This window comes from Ixodes scapularis, unplaced genomic scaffold (assembly GCF_016920785.2).
Source record: "Ixodes scapularis isolate PalLabHiFi unplaced genomic scaffold, ASM1692078v2 PGA_scaffold1__304_contigs__length_218370807, whole genome shotgun sequence".
Lineage (NCBI taxonomy): Eukaryota > Metazoa > Arthropoda > Arachnida > Ixodida > Ixodidae > Ixodes > Ixodes scapularis.
Genome location: NW_024609846.1, coordinates 153,276,231 through 153,303,871, shown reverse-complemented (window position 1 = coordinate 153,303,871; position 27,641 = coordinate 153,276,231). Strand labels below are relative to the sequence as shown.

At 43.3% G+C, this 27,641-nt stretch overlaps 1 protein-coding gene across 1 annotated transcript; it reads left to right on the top strand.

The window, feature by feature from the left end:
• The first annotated feature begins 285 nt into the window (after window positions 1-285).
• On the top strand, window positions 286-23,929 carry LOC120843904. Its single transcript, XM_042290564.1, has 4 exons — window positions 286-337; window positions 8,934-9,022; window positions 16,894-16,992; window positions 23,831-23,929. The coding sequence occupies exons 1-4, from the start codon at window positions 286-288 to the stop codon at window positions 23,927-23,929; spliced, it is 339 nt and encodes a 112-aa protein (XP_042146498.1).
• Window positions 23,930-27,641: the final 3,712 nt, after the last annotated feature.

Below are 27,641 nucleotides of genomic sequence, written 5' to 3'. Positions count from 1 at the left end.
CCTTGTTACTACTTAAATTCAATTTTGTAGATACTATTATTAATTTAAGACGCCAGAGGTCAATTTCTGCGTAAAGTAAACGTGTTTGTAGAGTTACTGACGTCATCTGTAAAAAAAAAGGGTAGACATTTTTCCTTCCGCAAATTATAAACATGTTGGTACTTAAAAGAATTAAAGACTTTTACTGTTATCACTTATTTAAATATCCAAATGTTTTCATCCCATGATTCTTTTTTTTCTTCAGGCGGACGTTTGATGTTGAGCTGGTATTTGTTGTATAATAAAATGATGCTCGTACCTTTAACCATGATAATTATATTACCGAGTTTTGTACAAGGTAAGATAAACACTATCTCAATAACTTACGCGTTGTATTTCCTTTCGACTTTAGAGGACATTATATGCAAAATATATTATTAATGCCTTCTGAATATACTGAGATATCCCAGATATGTTGCTTGTTCCCTTTGGTCTACAGCTTTCGATCTGAGTAATATTTTTGTTTTTATCTTACACTTACAATATTTACATTTTCCATGGTGAGAACTAGATTTGTTCAAGTATTTATGTCATGCGAAAATTAAGCATTGAAATTTTTTTCATGTTTCCCTGGCGCTGTTCTCTGGACAAGTTCGTCTTAAATAGGTTATTTTTAATAATAAAAAAGAGGCTCACCGTAAATCCCTTGCAACATAAGAAGACCTCCAAGTTTATGGCAGGAATCGCAGATTAAATGGAGGATACGGGTGATATTATCTCCTTAAAAAATGGAAACATAGTCGAGGATTACGGGAAAGCACATGATTAAGGTGCTGGTTTTTAATTATCAACCAATGCCTTAAAAACATAAAATATAGATATATGCGTAAAGTCTTATATTCTTAAATAGTTGAGAGAAGCTAGAGTCTCAATGAGAAATATTGGTTACTGCTCCTAAGATACCAAGAGCTGTTATGTTCTTAATTCAGGGGCCACTTTACTAACTGATTTCTACTTTTTATTATTCATATAAAAAGAATTATTAAATGTCAGAAAGCTTTTGTATCATCACTGGTTACCTTTACATAAAATCAGACATTACGCGGGTACATATACAAGTCATATTAAGGAAAATAGCTCGGCAAATACGAGAAGTAACAATAAGCACGAGCTAATGACAATGAAAATGGTGAAAGCGGGAGCAGTGCGTTGAAAATTAAATCACCCATTTACTCTATTTAGAAGAGAAATGCAACAAAACCCGTGAACCGTATAATGCTGATGTCTGCAATTTGTTTATCTACGAAATAAATAATAAATTTCAACTCAAAGTCCAGCAGCCAAAGCTGTCTTCTCTGGGGTCTGATTTTGAATATGGCCCTTTGATTAAACCGTGTAGTAAAGAAATACGAAATACGACCTTGAGACTATGAAGACAACCCGACATACAGAAATAAGCGCAGTTCTAAGAGCTGTCGATTTGTTTCCACACAAAGCAAGGGAGACACGTCTGAGTAGGACGACAAATAAAAGAAAAGAAAGAAAGATAAGTGAAAAACACATAGTGAGTAAATAACTGATTTGCGATTTCTGTCATCAAAAATGCTCAAACCTATACCGATGGCAGCGAGTCAAATGCGTGCGATTCGAGATGCGCCGCTTTTTTGTTTAATTATTAGCTTGGGCCATTATAATATTTCTCTGACTCGTGCCAGTGGCCTGCTGTGAACTATGTGTCCGGACGTTGGGTCATCGCGGCAACCTTGGAAGATCTCTACTCGAAGCTGGGTAGATATTTCTCATTCGGTGGGCGCAATTTAAGGATCACTGGCACATGTCACATGCTTTCATGATTTCATAAAAAAACGAATCTATCACTTCGCCCGTTTGCCTTTTCTTGATGTAAGATCTTCGTTATCAGGACGGCTGCGAATGAAGCCGGCAGGAATCCTTCCGGCTTTGTTGGCTGTTTCTTGCGTCACTGGCACTCGTGGCACGACCTTGTGTACTCGTGGACTGTCTTGGAAAGCTTAGGCCGGTAGAAAGTTTCTCTGATTCGTACAGTGGCCTCATGTAGTCAAGGAGCCCGGTCGTCAGGTCATCGTTGCAGGCTCTGAAGATCTCTGTTCGATCCTTATTAGATATTTCTTATTCGGTGAGGACAATTGAATTATTACTGGCACATGTTGCATGCTTTTATGATTTCATAAAAAATGGATCTATCGCTTTGCGCTTTTGCCTTTTCGTGATGTAGGATCTTCGTTGGCAGGACGTCAGCCAATGAAGCCGGCAGAAGTCATGCCGGCCTCGTTGGCTGTTTCTTGCGTCGCTGGCGCTGGCACAAATAAATGCAGGAAGTTGACATAAAACATACGTATTTGGAAGATCCTATCACTATTGTCAAAATGTAAATGAAATTCTAACCTTCACTAGGCTTGTCTGTTCAGCAAGTGGATTAACTGCATTTGTTTTTGTTCCCTTAGCTTGTTTGACGCTAACCGGTTTACTCGATAATGCAATTAAACAAACTATGAATGTACATGAAAGATAATAATGATATTTAGTTTCTCACAAGTTCTATCCGGAACTTCTCAATCTATACAAACAAATGAACTTTCTAAAGTGCAGGTTAGGAATATAAAAATGAGTTTATAAAGTCAACCATATATATTGTTAGGAAGAAATATATTATAGAAACAAACTGAATGGGTATAAACTTATTCATAAATAAATGTCATTAGAAAAGATTTATTATGACCCGGAAAGATTCTGGAACAAATGATCTTCAAGAAAGAAAACAGGTCAATTAATAAGGCTAAATAGTTTGCCTAAAAACAGATGTATACACAGAGCTCAAAGCAATTGGATACACATTTCAAAGACGTAGAGTAGCCGTTCCACTTATAGATAGTTAATGACAAGCTGAGATTGTTGAAGTCGAATGTTATAAATATATTCTAACCTGTACAAGTCTATTTTAGATATGCATGGTGAATGCCGTTAAAGAACAAAACAGGTGAACAAAATCACAGGCATTCCTTGAAATATTTCAGTCAAAGAGAATTCCCCAAAAGATACGAACAGATCAAGCACTAGAGTTTTATAATACTAAAGTACTGAGATTGTTTTAGGATATATGGATGAAACGTTTTTGTAGCTTTTCAGAACTAAAAACATCTGTTGTCGAAGTGTTCAACGACATATTAAAAGAAAATTTAGAAAAAGTTCAGAATCCGCGGGTTTTAGATAAATTCGTTACAACCTATCATCGATTTATTAAAATTACTCCGACCAAAGCCTTATTAAAAAGAATAAAGTGGTTGTCTTAAAAAGTCTGTATCCTCTACCAAAAAGCTATCAAAAGCGTAAATTTAAAGCAAATACCATGTAAGCCAATACTGGCAACTCCCGCGGATCACGGGCGAAAAGTGATCGCAGCGCCCCTGGCGAGCTCGGAGTCTCCGCTAGCAGACAAATTCTCCACAATGCATTGGTTTTGATTATCTCCGTGCGAGGTGAGGAATGAAAAACAATTTTCACGGTTATTTGCTGCTTTGAATGTTAAAACGTAGGTTCCACCTCATGAGTCAAGGACATTTTCTACGCGAGGGAAAGATGTTACAGCTTGTAGGGTGCAATCATCGGGCTCTCCCGAAGAAAACATTCCGCCAAAAGACTCAGAACTTATGTCTGCCAGGCAAGACACGAATGTACCTTCGCCCCGTTTCTTTGAAAAGGGTAATGTAAAAAAATGTTTTAGAACATTGCTACGTTTCAACTTTATTGTGCATATCGATGAGTTCTTTTTGTTGTTGCAATTTCAATTTCTCATGATTGTATTGCTTAAAACCGTTCCGTCGAATAGCGAGCTGGCTATATCCCGATCGTCTCCGGATAAAGAAGCAAAAGGCAATTTCGAACCACGTACCTCACTGCGATGTCAGTATGCTCTGGAAAAAGACGATTGTGTACATGCAAATCTGACGCTATTACTGAAACTAATAAAAGCCTAGTTACAAAAAAGAACAACCGATGGACGGTCTTGCACCTCCTTCCATTTTTCGAAGTCTACTTTCTTTTTATGTTTGAGGAGACGCTACGCCGCCGCGGTCGTTCTTCCTCCGGCATTTATTTTTTTTGCTTGTTTTTTTCTTTCTTGCGCTTACTTGACGTTCGAACCATCGTGTATTTTGCTTTGCCTTGTTTGGCTTAGTTTTTACTTTCTTTCCTTTGCTTCGTCGCTTACTACAACCGGTTCGTCTGCTACGCTATGCCCGGACATTTGGAGGGCCGTCTGCAACTTTGTTGTTGTTGTTGTTGTTGTTGTTGTTGTTTTCCCACTGTCGTCTATGATAACCTCGTATGTTCGCCGTCGATTGAGTTTCTGATCGGAAATCTTCATATGTACTTTTTGATACCTAATAAATATATTAAGGAGTGTAAGCTCGTTATAATATCTCTTTGCATTTTATTTGAGTACGCAGTCACGTCTGCTATGAGTCATCGTTGGCTGATCAACCGGCCGCCTTCGGGCATACATTAGCGCATACTTGGAGATGGCAGTCGTGCCACGTGCCTGCCATCTCCACTGCGAAAACCAGTTTTTCTGATGTGGTGGAAAAGCCTTCTTCCGCTTCCCGAAGACCGAACAAACGTGAGTAATTAAGTTACTTCAAATTAAACTGGAGCATCTATCCAAGTTTGGCTTCAAAATCGCCACTGACGCCGCAACAGACGAATATTTCACCAAACAAAAGTTGAGCTCAAAACGCACTTGAGGCCGCTGATCGACACTCGAAACAAAGGCACGGTGTGCAAGGATTGCCTGGACATGTACGCCAACAAGTATACTGGAATGTACTTTTGAACTGCTGCGCCAAGCGAGCAAACAAACAACCTCCCAAAGTCACTGGGAAAAGAAAAGGGAAAGCAAAAAAGGTCACACACTGCTAGCACGTAGCAGATTGCAGCTCTTTTGTTCTTAGTTCCTACCAACGCCGCGAAAGCAAATAAACAAACGTGTAACGTGCAGCTGAAAAAAGAAAAAAAAAAGTTAAGCTTTTTTTAATAGTTTCGTCGTGTATCTTCCGCTTTGCTTGTTGCTTTGCGAGCCCCATTGGCCCCATTTGCTAATTTTCAACCGACGTCCCGTGCGATCGTCGACGTTAAAGGAGGTCTTTGCTGCGTGATTTGTATTTTTGTATCGTCTCCTAACTTCTTCGTTGCAATCGCCGGCCGCTGTTCGCGACTGTTCTCCATTTCTTTTTATTTTCGTCTGGGATGGGGACCCCAACTTTTCTGCAAAGTTCGGGAAGTGTTTGCACGGTCATTTTTCTCGTTACTTTTTGTTTTTGTAATGCTGCAGAGACTGGAGCGCTTGCTCTAGTAATTTTAACATATTGTTTGCGCACGATTTAATAATCACCTATTCAGGTAAGAAATTGTGACAACGCAGTTTGTAACGTATAAACTGTAACTTCTTACGACGTAGTACGAGTGGCTAAACGCCTTTTTTTCCGCTTCCCAGATGCGCTTTAAACGCGTGTGATCCCCCTGAGCGGCGTTTGAGACCTCTAAATAAACTGCTCTATCTTCGTTCATGCGCGCATTGTTAATTGTTTGTCGTTGCAGTTGCAATCAGTGGATTCCGCTTTGCAAACGTGTTGGGCGTAATGAATTGTTTCAGCTGTTGGGGTGAAGAAACGGGGCTCGCAAAGCTCGAGGACGTCGCGGAGCCTATAATTTTCCATTGCGTTGTCCGGTTCCGTAGACGCCGAGTCCGCTAGAGGCGCCACTGTCACGTTCGCCGCCGCTCCCATAGGTTTTCGGAGGAGTTTCCAGTATTGGCGAAGATATATCGTATTTGTTTAAAGTGTGTCATACTGTGAAAATACGAATATAAGGTTCTTTTTTTTTTTTAAAGGGTTACGAACAAGATTATAAAACCGAAGTATTTTGAATAAGGAAAGTTTTATTTTCACGGAGCTCTGTATTATTATTTAGTTGACATGAAGGAAGAAGATCTACTGGGGACGATGTATTAACAGGATATGGTGAAATACACTCCAATAGAGTGATTTTTTACTATTGCTTCCATGTTATATCTGGAAGGTCATTTTTAAGTTCGGAGGAATGAGGGCTCTCGTTTTCTATACTACTCTCAGGCCTCGCTACAGCTGGGGAACTATACTAAAGCATTTTTGAAACTGTGAACAATTTTGGATGTCTGTGGGTGCGTGTTTGTTTATGTCTTGAAAGGGAAGCGCGGTAGGGCTTTGTTAGTGTATGTGCAGAAGTGTCTTAATTTAGTGTTCCGAATCGGTAGAGTTAAAGAGGTTTCTTTCGAGTTCTATTTTGTTTTAGGGTGTTGGTCTTAGTATTCAGGTTCGGGGTCAATGTTGTCTGAGGGTGTAATGTCGAATGTTCTACAAAGGGTAAACTTCCTTTGTAAAAGTGGAGGGTCACCTCATGTTGGTAAGGTTTGTTCTAAAATTATCTTTTTCTTTTAGCTGAGGGGGCATCCCTTTGTCCTGTTTTGATGGCTCCTTTGTGTGTTTTGGTGTATTGTTCCCTAGCAAAGGGCAAGTTTTGTGGTTGGTGACCTTTTGGCAGTATCTTATATGAGGTGGTCGGACTGAATAAAACTTTTAGCGGTGTTTCAGACGTATCTTATTCTCTTTTTTTCCTTCTACGTCTATTTCACAAACCTGCCTCAAGCTCCGTTGCAACATGTTGAACATCCACCAGCTTGCCCGTACTTTAACTGTTTTTTCATGACGCAAGAGTCGTGTTATCGGCCCCTTTCAAACTCGGGGAATGGTGCAAAAGAGTCAACAGGTTGGAACACCGGGCGAAATCTTGTTTGGGGTTCGACGCAAGAGGAAGATTTTTGGATGTGTACAAGGATTTGTGAACAAAATTCCGCATTCAAGTGGAGAAGCCTACACCGGGCAGACATGATAATGTTTAAAAGATAGGCTTCGAGAGCACAAAAACTCCGGCAAGCTGTAACAATATTCGGCCATAAGAACACTGCTAGCAAATTCTGCAAGACGAAGTTGTAGGACACAAGTTAAACTAACTACCATATTGGGTTCATCGCGGGAAAAGCAGAAGCGCAAATTGATGTTTCCTATGGCGTTCTAAACGACTGGAACATGTCAGTGAACCTTCAATTGCTTTCACTAAAATAATTGAGCTAGGTAAACGAGAACTGCATCACGGGCCTCAGGTGCCTTCCTTTGTGATATCTCTATAGGTTCGTGCGTTTTTAATGGCGGATTGCGCAAAAAATAGTATTTTTTTAAAAATCTGTTTTACACTTCGCTGAAACATTTTTCCATTTGATGCTCTTTTCTCGTTGTGTCGCCATTTTGCATAAAAAGCCAAATAACACTTTTTAAATGGCTCATATATGTATGCCGCGTCAACTTTTTGGTCTAAGTGTCGTGATTTGCAATCCTTGGCAGCGCCCTTTATTCGAAGCATCAACAACTAACGAGCCCAATCCCAAGCATTGCTGCCAGGTTGAATCCGGCTGACCGCAGTCCTTGCCGCGGACTAAGCTACACTTCGTTTTATCTTAAGTCCAGACGCGGTTGACGATACGAGCTTATAGGACCATTCAGACAGCGCCAAGAGTGCACAATCATGGTGTTTGTCTTGTTTCTCTACGTATTCTATCATCGGTAATCATGAACAGAAGAGGGCCCATTGACTTGCGCTTTTGAGACTGCTTGATTGGTCTCATTACCTTGTAGCGTTGGCTGCGTCTTTATTTCAGCTAAAAGGTAGTATAGAAGTTAAGTCAACTGTTAAAATTAAGTTACAATTTGTTTCTCCTGCACCAGAACCATAAAAAGCAGCAGCTTGCAACTAAGGGCTGGTTCCCATGGTTACGACTGTGGGAGCTTGATAGAAAGCTTGCCATTCATTTTGCTTTTGAAAAAATGCATTTGATGTTCAACGTTTCAAATGTACAATTATCTACAGGTAAACACATCACCTAATATTTCCTGGATTTTCCGGACTTCAAAATCTGCTCTTTGGACGAGTTCAGATAAAATTTTATAGGCGATGTAATTTAGAGGCTCCAAACTACCGAAAATCATTAATCTTGAAAGTGTCTTGCAATTTCAATCAAATTGTTCTAATGTCACGTATAGTGTGGGTAATTGTAAAAAGATTGAAAGTAAAAGAATATAAAAACTGAAGCACTGATAATCAGCAGTGCATACGACTAATCTAAGTCTTTTTTCATTGAATTCTTTGGTCTTAACGAATGAAGTTTGATTTAGTATATATTTGCAAACGCTCAATATGACCGACAGCCATCCATTTTTTTTCCTGGTGATTAAATAGGGGAGCTAAAAGGTAATATTTTGCGACAGTATTTTGGCAATTACCGGTGAAATCGTTTACGTACTGAGACTCATGCCGGGACTTCCGACGAGAACGCCATTTGTTATCACTCTTGTAACATAAATACTAACTCCATCCAACGGGAATGAGGCACTACGCACGAAGTAACTCAGATGCGTTGGTGACAAAATAATTCTCTATTGCCCTTTCTACTTCGCCGAGCGTTAGCGTCTCGATTTAATATGCTGGTTAACCATGCTCCACCTCCCAAAACGTATCCTACCTTAATTATAAGTACGCAGCAAACTTAAGTGCAAGCGTCTGCCGTTTTCTTTTTTTTCCATTAGAAAAGTATATGATACTTCCAAGCGAATGCCTTATTTCAAATCAGCTTCGCAGCACAGCTTCTTTCACATTTGGGGTCTTCGCGATATGATCCAGAAAACTTCATTCAACTTCATTAGCTTTTCATGCTGCCCTGCGTGTCTCAAGGCACAGCGGATTAGTCTGTTATTCGCACCTCTTGTGTGAAGTGCAATTACCCTTTCAGAATAAATTGATTTTGAAACAGTTTTATCAAATCCCTATTTCAGCGGTGTCATTAGAAGAAATTGAAGAAGGGAGGTGCTTGAATATTGTCCGAGAAGCAGGACGCATCATATGTATTTTCAACGGCCATGGGGTAAGTGCAGACATGTACAAATTACTCAAAAAAGGTAGTTAAGTTAAGTTACTGAGTATCGATGCCAGAAGTAATTGGAGTAGAGTAGAAATTACTCATTGGTAATAGTAATTGAGTAAACTACTAACTACTGTAAAAAAGTAGCGAGTTACTTTGAAGTTACTTTTGAAGTTACTTTTTATATATGTGTGGTAGCAAAATGAACAGAAATTTTGATCCGTGAAAAATCCTGCGAACCTAAAATAATGCAGTAATTTTATGGTTTGCGTTTTTACCAAAATAGTTTATTTGCTCGCAGACGCAATTGTCTTTCAAAGTTCTTATCACGGAGTTTTTCCCTTTTCCCCCTAAAGACTTCATCAGCCAAGCTAAAAAGACGTCCTATCCACCGTGGCGCTGGATAGGACGGCATCGTTGAATTTCAGAAATAGACTATGGAGGGTCGGGTATGCTAGTGTCAGCATCTTTGGTGTCCATGACGAAACATGTGAAGTTTGTCTCGGCTAGAGGGTCTTTTATAACAAACTCTCCTCCTTTTTTCTTTTTTCTTCGGCAAGTTGAGAGTGTTATGACTGGCCCCTCTTTATTCCCACGACGCTCGGAGAGTACGCTGAGTGAGTGCACCTGACCGTCATGGGGTAAAGTCTCGCGCCACGACGTTGAGATCATCCGGATGACTGCGCGTTTCGTTCCAGTCCTAATGCTACGCTACTAAGAAAAAAAAAAGAAAAAACAAGTTTTTTTGAAACGAAGTATGTTTCGCCACTGAAGCCGGGTCCAACAATAGGTTCTCCCAATGGTGACTCGCAATCCTCGCCGGCGACTACGGTATCTTGACACGCCTGACAAATAAACCGTTTTCAACAAAGAGGGGGTCTCCCTGGCGTGGAAGTTCGGAAGGACGCGAAGGATTATATGAACAAGCATCCTCGCTCGTACAGTTGCAGGTCGAAGCGGGAAAGTGCTTGCTCAAATGAACGGATTATCCGTGTCTGCGTTTGTGCGCGGGGGAGTCCGGCATCGCAAGGGAGTATGCGCTGACGACGAGGCGACCATGGGAACAGTCGCCCAGGTGCAAGGTCATTCCATGGCGTCTCCAGTGGAACCCCTAAACCGCATGAGGTAGAACTCACTAAAAGCAAACAACACGAAAAAAAAAAAAAAAGCTTGGAGTGGTTTTTTTTTTTGCGGTTGCAGCTCAAGGCGCGGCGCCTGCGTGCATTGACCGGATTAAGTTAATACCCGACCAAGGTTTGTTAAGGCATCTCTTCCTGCGTTCGTGCGCGCCAGTGTTATGTTTTGGCTGCTCGTCGCCACCTTGGCCCAAGGACGCCTGTGATGCAGTTTCTACGGCTGCCGACTAGAAGTGCGTAGGAACGGAATGTGAGGGGGCCCCTTGTTCTAGAATGCCACTTCATCTGCCGGCGTCTTATTTACTTCTGTGCTCAAACTTTTGTGATCAGCAAAATTAGCACTAGATTTCGAAAGTAGTTAGTAATTTGAGTAGAAGTTACCGAAAAAACGTAGTTAAATAAAATTACTAATTACCCAAATAAAGTTGTAATTGAAAGTTATTAAGTTACTCAGAAAAGTAGTTAAACTACAGTAGTTTGAGTAGAGTAGTTGAACTACGTCCAAGTCTGGGTAAGTGATATTATGGTTACGAAATAGTGAATATTACGTAACGGTATTCTGTATACTCACATTTTCACATTTTTAAGTCATCGCAAATGCCCAAACATATATTTCAGTTAGAATTGCCGTTTTGTCTTGAATTCTTTAGGTTACTGGGAAGTTCTTACTTCGAGACAAGCGATTCGAACTTTTTATGTGTCCTCTCCGTGTGGTGGGAGAAAATAAGATTGTATTCCAGCATCGTCCCACGCTCACACAGGCTACTTTCTCGAAATTTCCAATACCATATTGTGATGTCTGCACCCTGAACCGGCGCGGCCGTATAGATTTTGAGTTTGATTTTGATTTTAGGGCTAACCCGTTTGTATCGGGGAATCTCAATTAGGACGCTGGACCTATAGCCAGTCGTATTATTTTCCTTGATTTTCTCCGCTTGCTTCTCCTTTCATCAGCACTCCAGTTTTAGTTCTGTTGCTTTAACTGGTTGGATCGGTAGGCCTCCTCCCTTTGCTTGATGCTCGGTTTCGTCCTCGTCGTAGCCCCGGAAGCCGAGTGCCACCGCCATGTTCCCGCCGTGCGCCACTTCTGGCTACAGGCCCGCGCTCACGATTATGACATGTTCCGCCGTCTCTGCGACTTCTTGTGAGCACCCGGTGCATCTCACGTCCACGTCTGAGTATTTTGCTCGATATACCCGAGTCCGCAGCATCCTGCTTCGGACGTCGAAATGTAGTGTATTCCCCCTGCTGCTCTACTGGAAGTCACCTCTCTTGACCTCCTGCTCTTCTCTAGCGTGCAGGGTCATTGACGACTACCGTGCCGCCGTTTCGGCTCACCGATGCGTCTCCCTTTCTTTCACTCTGGACGTATGTCTCCCCGTTGTCATTTTGAGGCTCTTCGGCCAGGTACAGGAGTGAATCGTTCACACCATAATTCAGGGACAGCTGGTGTGTTCAACGTATACCCATCGGGTTGGTATGCTCTTCATCTTCATAAATGTGCACACCTGTCTCGCCCAGTGTCTTTCTTTCATCCTGCTGAAGCGCCGATCGATACCCAACTTTGCTTGAGCCTCCCTGGCTTCGAAAACTAAACAATCTTCGTTTTCCGTTGCTCTTTTTCCCCGTCAATCTTATGAGTTGCTTTGTTTGTTTAGTATCCGAGCGGGCCCCATCTCTAATGTCACTGGTGTGAGCGCTCCGTCTGACACGCTCTCTTCTCTGTGTTTCTGTAGTTGATAAATCTTCTGAAGCTGCTCCTCGAGCCTTTCCAGTCTAAAACTGAAGACCTGCTTTTTTTCTGTCCTTTCCTGTTACCCCTCCCTCCATTCTGCCCTCTTTTTTTATTTTGATGAACCTAATAATCTCCAGATGTTGCTACAAAAGTCTCCGTCCCTCCCCAGCTGCCACTTTTAGAGCGTTCACAAAGATTCGTTGGGGAGAGAGTTAAATGTAAGACGAGCAAACAGTCTGGCCGCAAACGATGCTACGCCAACTACGCCACTACGTTGACTAGGTTTCGTGACGGCAGTTGGCACGGAGACTCGGGCGTGGAGGCGAAGTGCAGACTTCTTGGGAGGAACAGCGTTAGCGACCGCTATACACATGACGCGGTCCAAACTATGACGGCCGCAACTGGGGCATCGCGACGACGCTCCAGGTCACCGAGTGTGCGTGCTCGTGCGTGGATGTTGTGCCGAGAAGCATGGACACGAGCACGCAAGCACATACAAACATCCCGGGTTTGACCGGTGGTGCAAGAGGCGACTTGATTTCCGTCCCCGCCTGAAACCAGGTTCACGTCACCTGTATACATTTTTTTTTTTCACAATAGTCTTAGTTTGGAAGCATAATTACATTGTATTATTGTGTCGGGTTTCCGCGCAACGTGGTTATGTTTATTAACGTAGAAGTTTGGGCTAGTTGGTAAGTAGACATGATAAAAACAAAACAGCGCAAAGACAAGGACGAAGTAGAAGAAACCACAGGACACAGCGCTGACTTTCAACTGAAGACTTATTCGTGTAGGCGTCCGTTATAAATAGCAAACATGCCACCGAAAAACAATCAAGGAAAAATACAAAATATATATAACATGTCACGTTTTCAATACGCCACTGCCACTGCTTTGCCCTCATCGTTCTAAGAACTGCCGCTCCTTATCCGAAAGTACGAGTGACGGGGCACTAACACAATCAGGACCCAGTCGCACAATATCGCGTTCTTCTATTATTTCCCGCGTCACTCTGTCCTTATTCTTAAAAACCATTTCGCATCCCTCGAAGGCAGGAATGCACCCGCAATATCTGCTGTGCACGCCTAAGTGCCCTGACACGATTTTAAAAACGTTGTATCGATGTTCTCTGAGTCGATCGTTTAAGCATCTTCCCGATTGTCCTACATAACGACGGCCGCAAGATAAAGGAATGGAATAGACCACTCCTTGCACACAAGAAACGAACTGATTTTGGTGTTTTTTAGTGCACACGATCTTGTTGTTAACATCTGAATTTACTTTTCTGCAAAGCCCTGCCAACTTATATGGTGCCGAAAACACAAACACAACTCTACTTCCCACTTTCTTCAAGTTATGTGAGATACCATGAAGATACGGTGCAACGGTGACGTTTTTGTTCACTTCTCTAGCCTTCAGGGTAGAGTTACTATGCCTTTTCTTTAGTGAGGTCTTAACCACTGCAGTTCATAGGTACACCGGGTTAGCCAGCAGTCTGGAGTCTAGAAGCTTGTTCTTTAAAACTTATGTTAACCTGGTGCGAGCACGACTTGTCCACAGCATTTTGAAAACACAGGTTAACTATCCTTCCTTTTACAAGTTTAGAGTGCGCTGAGGTGAACGGCGGAAGTGGTTTATTGCTTCGTGGTTCATATCCCCAACACGTGTGAGCATCACAAAAGTGAAGACGGAGCTCTAAAAACCTAATGGAGCCATTTATCGGCAGCTCATGCGTCAGGTTGAGCGGTTTAAGGCTATCACTGAAAGTAGCTAAAACAGGCGAAACCTCTGCTCCGAAGGCCTCCTCGTCACAATCTAATAAAACCAAATAATTATCCACAAACCTAAAAATTGTTGCAACCTCAGAACCTTCAAGTTTTGTAAAAAGGACTCTATTATAAAATGCGAGAGAAATGTCGCTCAGCACGGGAGCTGTGCACGACCCTATACAGACACCATTCTTTGGTATAAACACATTGTCATTCCAGGTCGCAAACGTCGACTTCAAGGAAAACGCCAGAAGCTCTAAAAACTTGCTCACACTAAGCCCTGCTGCATTTTGAAACGCCACATAGCCATGCCTGTCAATGCATTGTTCAACACTTTTCATTAGCTTGTCATGCGGGAGCGAGTAATACAGATCTTTTATGTCTATCGAATAGGCCAAAACACTCCTGCTAGGATGGTCTTTTAGATGCTCAATTATTTTTTTTTTGTCATGCGGGAGCGAATAATACAGATCTTTTATGTCTATCGAGAAGGCCAAAAGACTCCTGCGACGAATAAATCTTCAGTTGAAAGTCAGCGCTGTGTCCTGTGGTTTCTTTTACTTCGTCCTTGTCTTTGCGCTGTTTTGTTTTTATCATGGTTATATTTAAACACAGTATCTGTCATATAGCTGGCACGTAACCATTTCCGTTCCCAATTCAGGGACGGAGGTACATAAGGCGACTGCCAGCAGGACGCTTACGCAGTGCTCGTCTCCTCACTGATGAAACGGCAGTGCCAGCCGCACATTTTCTATAGGTACATCCGTCTTACTCCTGGCCCGGGGGAGGAGGGGGGGGGGGGGGCACCACGTGTTCGGACATACAGCAGCGGCGCTCTGCTCCGGGAAACGAACGCCGTCAGGGCTCCCCCAGAGAAAGAGCGCAAGAGAAAGCGACAGAAGAGCGGATAAATCAGGCAGGCGTAACAATAGACGTGCTCACTTCGCCTAAACTGGTTGAAATAGTTCGAGTATTTGGCGCACTTTTGCCGCTAGCTGGTGCCAGCGCTGTGCTCGGTACTGCCACGTTCGCGCCATCCAGTCTCCACGTACGTATGCACCTTCTCCACACTAACTCATTACATACTGTGTTGCCACTGCCTTTCCCACGCTGATAACGCAAAGGAAGTAACTTCTAAAACCCAGGGAGAAGGGAGAAAATGCCAAAGCAAAGGAATACATGTAACATAACGACGCTTTTGACACGTCGTTGTGTTGTCATTTATTCCTTTTTTTCCGTGTTTTACCCTTGTCTCCGGGTTCTCTAAGTATGACCGTCCACCAGCTAGCCTACGTTATTGCCCTGTTCCAAATGGGCGACTTTTTAAAAATATTTCGCCAATATTGTGTGTGCATTTTTAAAGGGGTGTGAATTTACACAATTGAGCAGTCAAACAGTCGGCACTGTGCGCATTTTCTCAAATAATGTCATTGTTCTCTTAATATTTAAGTAAAAAAATTTTGTTCTTCCCAATCGACGTCTACGACTCTTTGTTCTCACTCTACAGAGTTTGGTCACCAGTGCGTTAATTTATCGTCTGGTCAGCTGTCCCACCAGAGTATGCATCTGCTTTTCTTTGACACAGCCTTTTCTCGAACCTCTGACATACGACACAGTTACTTTCGAGACAAACGTCTTTTTAAATTTTTTTAAAGTAACGTGTTACTATGCATTTCGGTCTTTTCTTTTTCCTAGTATTATTTAAAGTGTTCCTTGACTGACGCTTAATATACACAACTGATTGACCCAAGTGTGCACTGATGGCACTGTCGTTACTGCTAAAGCCCCCTTAGCCATGGTACAAACGTGAGAACACGATAACAATACTTCTGCGACGTGGGTGAAATCTCTCTGAAGCAGGCCAAATGTAGGTATTTAAATTTTAGGTTTGTGCAGCGACGAAATAACATCTTAGCCGTAAGGAACGAGAAGAGGAGAACTTGATTAGGCCAAGCATAAAATTAAGGTAAAAACTTTTCGCGATACATGGCGAGTTATTTGCTCTTTAACATATGCCCTACATCTGCGAAACTCAATTTTTATTGTTTATGCTTGAGCAGCGTCTTGGGAGCTATGCTAAAAGCTAAAAATTTACATTAACAATAAAAAGTAGCACCCTTGCCTTAATTTAAATTTCAAAACTTTAATTTCATACAAATTATACGCTATAGCTAATAATTTTCATTAAAAATAATAGAACCATTAGGCTAATCAGTTCCGACCTCATATATTGATTTCACCTTGAAGGAGACATATCCAAAGATGTCACGATGTAATATGTGTTGGAACAACGAGGTCCTAAAGAAATATGTTGTATCTTTCCACAAGGCTGAAAAATGAAATAAGGTTATTAAAGTTATTAGGAGATCGGGAGGGGGGGGGGGGGGGGCGGGGGGGCGGAGCATTGTTTACGGCTCTACGATTTACATTAGCTTCTAAAACGTTTCGGTGGGAAATGACGTAACTATAGTTTATGAGGGTTTTATCCGAACAAGTATAGAGGGCTTCCAAATCCAGCAGGACCGGCGTGTAATATAGCTCACAACTACAACGAAAAGCAATCAAAACGATTCTTTTCAAGTATTAGTACACATAATCTTTGGCATTTAGTTTTGACTCTTCCGTTATTAAAAAGCTCTCAATATCATAATGCTTTAATTTATAAGTGTATATTTGTTAGTGTCCCCGAGCATCTACCAGCCCTAAGAAAAGCACCCAGTGGATTTTTTGACACTGTTAGAAATAATTGTGTCTCAATTCTAATTATGAATAAATATTATTGCAAATATTTTTTTTTATTGCGTGCATAGTCAGGGGTCTCCGAACCCCTGCCCGCGGTCAAGATCCGCCCCGTGGAGGCCTTCCGGCCGGCACGTGACTATCTGTGGTCGTTCCAGTAACCCCCTGCCAGAGGCCCGCTTCCAGCAAGCCTGCTGCTGTCGACGCAAAAATAAGCTCGTGGAAAAAAGACGCCGTAAAGAGCACCGGATACCCACATAAAGATACCAGAATGGACGATAATTATTTATGTATTCTTTTTCTACTTTACATTTTCATAAATATATCCCGGCCCTCGAGACTGCCACTGGCTCCCAATCCAGGCCCTTATGCAAAAGTTTGGAGACCCCTGTACTAACAGTCGACCAAAGGAGAGCTTACGATACTTCCTAACTAATTTAACTGATATTATGCTTGCCAGCAGAAGGGTTTGGAACGTGTAATTTTTTTTTTCAGGACTACGATTCATTTAATGCTGGCAATTGCTCTCTTGTTTGCACGGATAAGTCTTTTAGTGAAAAATTGCCCGAAGGCGTATGTGGGAATGTAGGAATGGTAAGTCGCTTCAAAATTATATTCTTCCGTGAAGGCGGGCATTTCCATCAACCCCCCCCCCCCCCCCCCCCCCCTATGTGATGCCTGAAAGGGCCTTCAGGGTCATCTCTTTTCGATGCGTAAAAAGATTATCATTAAAGCATGAAATGCTTTTTAACGCTATCCCAATCTCAAGTTTTTGTCGACCGGTTCGTGCATTTTCCGCTAACCTTAGCGGGCAAATTGTTAGCAGAAGACGTGTACATAAATTCCGCTTTTTAGCTAAATTTAGCAGGAAAATTGATGTCACGTGACCGGATGTCATGGGACATACAAACCAAGTTACTGTCACCCTTACGTTTAGCAAAAACATTGACATCACGTGACCTATACATCAGTTCAGTTCCCCCGCTAAATTTGCCGGAAAGTGGCGGCTTTTGACGTCACTGAACGTCACGTTACCTATACACCTAGAAGAAATTGACATTATGGGACCTTTGTGCCAACTTAGTTCCCTACTAAATTTAGGAGGAAATTTACGTTACTTGACCTATACATCAATTCATTTACTCGATAAATTTAGCGGGGAAATTGACGTCCCGTGAAACACCAATTCTTTCATCAATTCCCTATAATTCATTTTATGAATTATAGGACGTTAATGATAAACATAAAAGACATTTTAAGTGCATGAATTTTTTTTTGCCATTTGCTATGGGTTCTCTACGGAAATAAAATTATTCACTGTCCATCTTCTGGCTGTAGTCATTCCTTATAAGTTCTTTGGTACAAAACTAAAAGCATGAGAAAAAATTCGTGCAAAAGCAAGGGAAAAGAAAAATAAGCATGCAATTTGTTTTCAATTGTTTCCACAGATGTTAGGACTTCCTACCTAAAGGCTTTTTTTTTTCTCAATGTCTTCGCCAATGTTAGGATTTCCTACGTAAAGGCTTCTTTTTTTTAATGTCCATGCAAATGTTAGGCTTTCCTACGTAGAGGCTGTCTATGTTTTATATGCCGCTATGTACGTCAGCACAGAGCAACTTTTTGCGACATGTGACAATGCTGTAAATTCGGTGTAAGATATAACTTTTTTTAAATAAAAATATATAGATTTTGTAATACCGAGATCTACGTCATCTTGTCGTTTAGTAAACGAAGCTTGTGTTGTTTAGCTATGATTGGGAACAAAACAGTGCTACCAACGTGCTTACCGGTGAACCTGGCGTCTCCAGCAAAACCAAAATCTCTTTCTGAGTACCCGCGAATCTGAAATCCTACTGGTGTCCCACTCAAGGAAGCCACGTATTGGCTGGAGGCTCATGAGTGCACCCTAGATGCCAGAGGCACTACAAACGGCATGTAGAGTGCGTTCATATGACCTTGGCGAGTGAGGAAATCTCCATGAGCAGGTTGGCATGAGATCATGGGAAACCAGATGTCACGGTATTATAAAAGGTTGTTATACCCTTGCAATTAATATAGAAGGCGCGATACCTGAAAAAAAAGTAAAATTATTTGGTAAACATGACTTTTATGGAGGAGGAGAAATATATACACTAATTAATATAAACCTACTGTGGCTCAGAAAGCTACGCCGTCAAATTTAGAGTCACTAGATGGCACGATCCAGCACGAACCACATTAACATTATTTTTTTTTTTTTTTTTACGAATGCAAACGAGACATTTCAGACAAATTCGTTCCTGACGGTGGTGTATGCTCTCCGGATGACGCTTAATTTCCTAAATCCAAAGAGTGTCGTAGACTCGGGCGCAAACCTTTGTCGATGTATACGTGTGCGCCAGCCTGATCGGACTGTAAAATGCTTCGGTGTTTTACTGCGATATATGTTGTGGGTGCTCACAACGACTGGAAATGACGTCTGCTGTTGATGTTTTAGTTTTACATGTAACTTTAGTAGTAATAGTTGATGTGGCAGTTGGCTGTGTAGGGCGTCTGTCGTCGATGGTGCAAGCCCGCCACCGCCGCCACCAGCCGCGGGAATTGAACCTACGTCCGCTACTTGCAAGGCGGATGCGTTACTACTGAGCTACATCACAGCTCCCCCCCCCCCACCCACACACACACACACGCACACATACTCTTTATTATAGACCTACGCCACAGCGTTAACAACCCGTTTTATACTTGGGGTTTCTGTAGCACCGGATGCGTACTGCACGGGCTTTCTGGGAAAAAATAATTGCCAATAAACAGATGCCGTGTAGCACTGTCAGTGCCAAGGCTCCTGCAGGGAAGCGCACTTTCAGGCGCCCCGGAACCAAAGACTAAACGAGAGCGTTCGGAACAGAGCACCAAAAAAAAAAAAAAGAAAAAAGACTCCGTCTCTGGACGCGTGTGGACGCCGGCAAGCGCGCGAAATTGAAGAAATAGTCCTAACCTAATCTTTATGTTGTGTGGTTACGTTATCTCTGTCGTCTGCTACAGGTCAGGTGTCGTTTTTTCTCCGAAGGCTTTTGTTCACGCACCCCACGGTACGCGAATGCGACCATGGAGTTATTATAATATACTCTAGAGATTCAACTGGCGCTACTATCTGTGCGACTTCCGTGACGCAAATTTAAGTAGACAGCAACCAGACTACTTTTGCGGTGCTCCTGCGGATTCCTATGGGCAAACGCGCGTGCATTTTGTCTCTTCGCCGGAAAATAATACGAAACGCTTTGGTTAATTAGGTCGTACCGAATAGTATATGTACCTTGATTAACACTGTAAAAGTGTAATTGCTTTACCTAGCGTGTCGTCAGCTAGTTATCGTCTGCCATGAGCAACAGTTTTTGACGGTGCGATACAAAGCTGGTGGACGTTCACGTGAGCACGCGCTTAGTGTGATGTCAACGCTATGTATGCTTGTAGCGCTCCGCTGCATGCGTGAACGGGCCCTTAAGTGTCCTCCTGTAATTTGTTTTATGTGCCTGACTGAGAAATGTTCCAAACTACCTAGTACTTACGAATTATTCTGAAATTTTGGTCTTACAATCAAGCGCAGAGACGAAATGCACTCAATTTTCTTCCATAAGAATGCATTACCAGAAGCCAATTTTCGACTGGTTGCTGTCTGCATTAATCTGCGACAGCACACAAGCGCTAGTTGAACCTCTAGCGTATACATTATAATAACTCTGTGAGTGCGATGCCGATTCCCAATGACTTCGCCGTGTCTTGTCGTCGCTATCTCGGTTATTGTACTGTGGATTAACACTGAATTGCTCGTTTTATCTTTCTGGAAATTTCGAATCAGCTTTCATTAAACCTGTTTATATTAAAAAAATAACAAACAGATAAAGTGAACCAATATTTAACATGTCTTAACAAAAATACTGTTCTCATTTTCTTTTTCGTCCGAAAAACGAATGAAATGCTGATGAACGCTTGGTCTTCAGCAATTATAGCGCGAGCGGTTCGGGCCGAATGCCCAAGTTTAAGGACTAGCCGTTATTTATTTAAAAGTTAGGAGTGTTTTTTTTAAGTTAAAAGTTTTTAAAAGCTACGAGTGTACCGGGAATGGGTCCCAGGTAAACTGGACCCGTTTCCGGTGCCTGGCGCCATACATGTTTATGTGCTTGGGGCAGTGTTGGGTAAAGTACACCTTAAAGGTACTTCAAGTAAAGTGCAAAGTAAATGAGACGTGATGTGCTTCAAGGAAAGTAGTAAGTACACTGGGTGCAATGTGCCTGAAGTAAAGTACTATAAATACAACGTACTTTCAAAGGAAAGTACAAGTATTTTAACACAATATTTCATGATGCCCTTTCATTTCCCTATAGAGCGATATTTTTTTAACTGGTATGCATTGCCCAACGGTATTCAGGGGTGCATGACTTATTTTCAAAAACAGCGGCGAATATTTGATAAAGTGAAGTGGCCACAGAGTGGTTATTTTCAGGAATAAAGCCAAATTCAGAAGACCCTCTTCTGAATTTGGCGCCGCTTGCACTGGATTGTTGCACCCAAGGGGGTTAAATGTACTAGGAGACAGCATGAAGTCAGCCCCTAGCTTCCGCAAGCGATGCTCTCGTAGAGAAGTGTCATCTCCTTAATGAAATAAAAAACAACAACAAAAAACAGTAAGTGTGCAAGCGAACTGGTGATAATTAATTATAATTTGACACCTGAAATTGGAGTGCGATAATATTAGGGAACTTTCAAGTAAAAGGAAAAGACAGAAGAGAATGTCTCAAAACATTGTAACATTCTTCTCTGTTGTCTTTTTCTTCGACTGGAAATTTTAATTTTTCCGCACCACAGTCTCAGGTGGGGCGGAATGATTATGATTGTGATTATGATTACTACATTATGATTAATTTTGCTCTCCGAATATTTTAAACCTCCTCGCTTGCGTTGACCGACCGAGAAGTAGCGAGAGTTCAAAAAGCTAAAGAAAAGCCGCCCCCAGAACAATCGGAGCGATAAGTCGTCTGCTCACGTTTCTGGTGACAGTAGAATATCCCTCCCGGTATTTCTACGGAGTTGACAAAGCATCACTTCATGATACAAATTTAACAAAACCAAATTTGAGGAATGTACTTTGAAGTCGGGAATTTTACTTACTTCCGAAAGTATCAGAAAAAAATACCTTAAGTAAAGTACAAGTACATACTCAGAGAATGTACTTCAAGTAAAGTACAAGTTTCCTAAGCCTACTTGAAGTAGTACTTTAAGCACAATGTACTTAAAGTACTCCCCAACACTGGCTTGTGGCCTTAATCGCCTGCCATATTTCCATTGAGCATTTCCGAAACTCGCTTTTCACTTTGGATCAGATAAAGACACAGTATGAAAGTTCAGCATCTGGTCCGGACCAATATAACACTATATTTAGGTGGACACCAAGTGTTCGGTGATGCATATAGTTTAATTAACGGTAAAAACACAAATATTTTCAGGGCGCCATCTTTTTTGAGGAGGTAAAATATTAAAGCTGTCGGGTTATTCCAATCGTGCTAGACGTTTCTTTTCTTATTAGAAGTTGTCATGTCGATTAATTTTTGTAAACCATGTGTTTTTGTATTAATGCTGAATATTCTACAATACGTGTTCCTCAGATACGTTCTTTTTTTCGCATATCTATTTTTTTTACACAAGGCACACTTTACTATTTTTGTCGTGGTATGTTAGAACGACGCAATACCTTTCTGGCAAGTTTTTCTGCTTGCAGAGGCCATAAACATAACATAGGGTGTTTTCCAGGGCAGCGTACTCGGATCACTTCTCGTCTTGACATATATCAATGATCTTCCAAACCGTGTCAAATCACAGATTCGTTTATTTGCAGACGATTGCGTAATATATAGGCAGATCAAGTCAAACGACAACCACCTTGTTCTGCAACAGGACCTGCATAGTATTGACGTCTGGTGTAGAGAGTGGCTATTGCTCCTCAACATCTCCTAATGTAAAACAGTCACTTTCATTCGTAAAAGGATCGTATCCTCATCCCCATATTCACTTAACAATGAACTCTTGACACAATCACCCCACTACGAATACCTCGGAGTTTGTCTTGCTGTGGACCTGTCCTGGTCCACTCATATCAGCGCAATTACGGCAAATGCATCACGTACGCTAGGCTTCATAAAATGAAATTGAAAACTTGCACCTCCCAATATTCGGACGCTGGCATACGAGACTCACGTCAGACTCAAATTAGAATACGCGTCGTCAGTATGGAGCCCCTATCAGAAATACTTGACGAACCAAATAGATAGGGTACAGAATCGAGTGTTCAGGTTTATTGAGTCATCTTATTCCTGGTACGATAGCGCGCATCCTTAATTAAAATCAATGTTGGTCTGCCTCCATTAGCTTCTCGTCGTGAGATCTCCCTCTTGTGCTTGTTTCACAAACTATTCTACAGCCATGGAGCACAGGAGCTCCGTTTTATCCAACCGCCACACAGGACGTCCTCTCGCACAAACAGCAGCCGGTCCGTTCGCCGAATATCGGGGTCCACACTTTCCTTTAACAATACAGCCATATCTAAAGCCATTAGAGCCTGGAATTCTCTGCCCGTAGAAATTGTTGCCATCGTCGATCTTGGGGTGTTCCGGGATCGTTTGTCAAATCTTGTGGAATAAAGTTTTGCTTTTGCCGTATGCAGGCACGATGCTGGTAATTTTGGAGAGTTCGTAGTTCTGGCGTCCTTGTTTGTTGTCCCGTATTAACGTAGGTTTGTGAACATTCAGGGATGGCTATTTGTCGTTCATGTGTCGCACATAATTCAAGATTTTCTCTGACGTGACCCTGTCACTTTTGTGTTTGCTGTGATTTCTCTTCTTAACTGAAGTGCCCCTGTTCTCCATGAAATGTTTCGTCTATCCATCCATCACAGCATTATCTTGTATGTATCCTTTCTGTTTTTTGCTTGAAAAGTCCCCCCTTATGTAATGCCAAGAAATGGGCCTTTAAGATACTTGAATAAATAAAAAAATACGCTATACATATTGCTATTATGTATGGCAGTAGCGGTACGAATTGCAGCATTTCTGTTATTAAAAGTTGTACCTGCAGCATGATGTTGCTCAGGCGTATTATTTGTAAAATAAGAATGATATATATTACGAGTTAAAGTAATATCCTTCAAGAAGAGTGTAGCCTTTTAATCTCCGGAATATCTAATTAATTTATGAATGAATGATCAATATTATTGCACAGAAAAAAAGATTATTGCAAAGCTATTTTAGATCCATTTCGCGCACCTTTTTGTATGGAGAACAGCTGCGAAATTAAGTGTTAGGTCTATGTATCTAGAATTAAACGAATACAGGCATTCATTATAGTGTTTCAAACATTATTTAACAAAATATCTCGTTTTTTTTTTTCTTTTACTACGCAGAAGTGTGATCATGATGTAACTAAAAAACTCGAATCCTGGAAAGGGAAGTTGGACGAATGGCTACATGGTGTTAAGAACATGGTTTGCAGTGCCTCCTAGACGAGCCCCATACGGCCTGGGTCGACTGAAGTTTTGGGAGACAAAATAAAGAATTAAAATAGATGGTTTTCGTTTTTTTAACTAGTTCGGAATCCTGAGTCATGGAGAACTTTGTTTATATTCTTACATAATGCTCTGCTTTATAACTGCGCTAAATATAATACTAATTAAATATACGCTTCAATTGTAAGGGGTCGTCAAACCGATTATGGGTTGGAATGTTCATGACATTTTAAAGGCGTACTGGTCGCTCAGGTGCACTCGCACAAGCCACTGATTCAGAAGCTTATTTGTCGTGGTGAAATTGCGAGGATAAAAAAGGACTGTTTCTTTCAGTCTTGCCTTCGCAGATCTTGATGACGGAATTCTGGGCTCGAAGCCACCCGCCTGACGACAGTCGAGAGTGGCTCATAGCCCTTACAAAAAAATCAAACTAGTTTCAATTGAAAGTTAATAGGGTGTAGTCAATATTGTCACGGGTGGTGACCAATAAACAAGAAATAAACAGGAATAAATACACGTTTAATGTGGCGAACTTGTGCCAAAAATAAAAGGGTACAAAAGATAATAAGAGAGCGTCGCGGGCGTCGAAGTCGGCGTAACAGCAGAGTCGAACGCTGGGGCGAAACTGACTCCGGCTTGCCACGCGGAGCAGCTTTTGTACACGCGTTGGCTTCTAGAGCATTCGACGTAGAAGGTTCGACGCGTAGAACATTCTAAACTCGAATCAGCTAGACGGTTCTCGAATTCACCAGAACATCACATTACAGTGTCAACAAAATGCGTAGCCGCGGCCAGGAATCAAACCCTGGCCCTTCGCGTGGGAGGCAAGCGCGATAACCGTTAGGCTACGGCCGCGCTGCCTACTTGGCGCGCGGCATTACTCCCCCCTTAAAAAGTGCATCGCCCCGATGCAACACAAAACAGAACAAAGCACATAAAAAGAACGGCAAACTAAAGAGTTATTTGAAACACATAAGATCCACAGTCCTATCGAGCGTAGTACGGCTTCAGGCGCACGACGTGGACGACTTCAGGTCGTGGTGGGCGGCGTGATGATGTTCTTGTTCCGTCGGGCATCACCTCGTAGTTCAGATCACCGAGTCGACGAAGCACTTTGTAGGGTCCAAAGTAGCGTTTCAGGAGTTTCTCGCTGAGACCACGGCGGCGGATGGGTGTCCATACCCACACCCTGTCTCCGGGCTGGAAGTGGACGTCCCGGCGACGAAGGTTGTAGCGGCCAGTGTCGATACGTTGTTGGGCTTCAATCCGGAGTCTGGCGAGCTGGCGGACTTCTTCTGCCCGTTGGGCAACCACCTGGGCGTCGTCGCTTCCGTTGACAGCCGGTTCGTGGGGTAACATTGCGTCCAGCATTGTCGTCACTTTGCGACCATGAACCAGTTGAAAGGGTGTAACCCCGGTGGTTTCTTGCACGGCCGTATTGTAGGCAAAGGTGACATACGGCAACATCTCGTCCCATGTCATGTGCTCCACGTCGACGTACATGGAAATCATGTCGGCGATGGTCTTGTTGAGTCTTTCCGTCAGCCCGTTGGTCTGAGGGTGGTACGCCGTAGTGCGACGATGGCTGGTGTGGCTGAGACGGAGGACTTCTTGTGTCAGCTGGGCCATGAACGAGGATCCACGGTCTGAGATAAGGACTTCAGGAGCGCCGTGCCGGAGGATGATGGATTCAATGAAAAACTTGGCAACTTCCACAGCAGTTCCGGAAGGAAGGGCTTTCGTTTCGGCGTACCGCGTAAGATAATCTGTGGCGACGATGATCCAGCGATTTCCCGACGTCGACGGCGGAAAAGGGCCAAGTAGATCCATTCCGATCTGTTGGAAGGGTGCCGTTGGCGGAGGAATGGACTGCAAGAGTCCGGCCGGCTTCGTTGGAGGCTTCTTTGGTCGCTGGCATTCATGACATGATCGTGTGTATAGGTGAACGGTTTTGGGGAGCTTGGGCCAGTAATACGTTTCACGAATACGGGCCAGTGTCCGGCTGTAACCAAGGTGTCCGGACGTCGGGTCGTCGTGGCAGGCTTGGAAGATCTCCTCCCGAAGGTCGATCGGGATTACCAGCAGCCACGTCGAGTTGTTGTTCCCGAAGTTCTCTTTGTAGAGTACACCTTGTCTAATGGCGAAGGTCGGTAGGGCTCGTGAAAAAACACGTGGTATGGCACTTCCACGCCCTTCCAGGTGCTCTATTAGTGCGCGCAGCTCAGGATCGTCTCGTTGGCGTCGGGCCATGTCGTCGCTGTTCACTGCGCCCAGGAAACACTCGTCGTCATCGTCGTCGCTGCTGTCGGAAGGTGTTTCGACGGGAGCTCCGGACAGGCAGTCGGCGTCGCTGTGCTTGCGGCCTGACTTGGAGACTACGGTCATGTTGAACTCGTGTAGTCGGAGACTCCAACGCGCAAGGCGTCCTGGCGGGTCCTTGATGTTCGCAAGCCAGCAGAGCGAATGATGGTCCGTGACTATGCGGAACGGGCTTCCGTATAAGTACGGACGAAACTTCGTGATCGCCCAGACGACCGCAAGGCATTTTTTTCAGTTGTGGAGTAATTTCGCTCCGCCTTGGACAATGTCCGACTTGCGTAGGCGATGACTCGCTCGGTGCCTTCTTGTACTTGAACCAGTACCGCGCCAAGTCCTGCGTTACTTGTGTCCGTGTGAATCTCGGTTTCCGCATCCTGGTCGAAATGTCCAAGAACAGGAGGCGCCTGCAGTCGTCGCTTCAGCTCGTCGAATGCCTGCTGCTGCTCCTCGGCCCATTCGAACTTCTCGGCGTCCTTCGTGAGGCTTGTGAGCGGTGCGGAAATCCTCGCGAAATCTCGAACGAAGCGCCGATAGTAGGCACATAGCCCAAGGAAACTTCGCACGGCCTTCTTGTCTGCCGGCGCTGGAAATGCTGCGACGGCGTGAGTCTTCTCTGGGTCGGGGCGAACGCCTTCGTTACTGACCACGTGACCTAGGAACTTCAGCTCGTCATAGGCGAACCGACACTTTGACGGCTTCAGGGTGAGTCCGGCGGTCCGTATGGCTTGGAGAACAGCTCGTAGTCGTCGCAGGTGCTCGTCGAAGTCACTGGACAACACAACGACGTCGTCGAAGTAGACGAGACAGCTCTGCCACTTCAGTCCTGCCAGTACGGTGTCCATGACACGCTGGAAAGTTGCTGGCGCCGTGCACAGTCACGAGGGGCATCACCTTGAACTCGTACAGCCCATCCGGCGTGACGAAAGCTGTCTTCTCTCGGTCCCGTTCGTCGACTTCGATCTGTCAGTAGCCGCTCTTCAGGTCCATCGATGAAAAGTATCGGGAGTGGCGCAGCCGGTCTAACGTGTCGTCGATGCGGGGGAGTGGATAGACGTCTTTCTTCGTCACCGCGTTCAGCTGCCGGTAGTCCACGCAGAACCTAAGCGTTCCGTCCTTCTTCTTAACCAGTACGACTGGGGAGGCCCACGGACTGCTTGAAGGTTGGATTATGTCGTCGTTCAGCATCTCTTGAACTTGCTCCTAGATCACCTCCCTTTCTTTAACGGAGACTCTGTAAGGCGATCGATGCACAGGGCGTGCGTCGTCCGCACGCCCTGTGCATCGTGCATGCCCGTGCATGCGGGGTACCCGCATGCATGCACGGGCATGCGGGTACCCCGCACCTCCACCAAAATGTCACGGGTGGTGACCAATAAACAAGAAATAAACA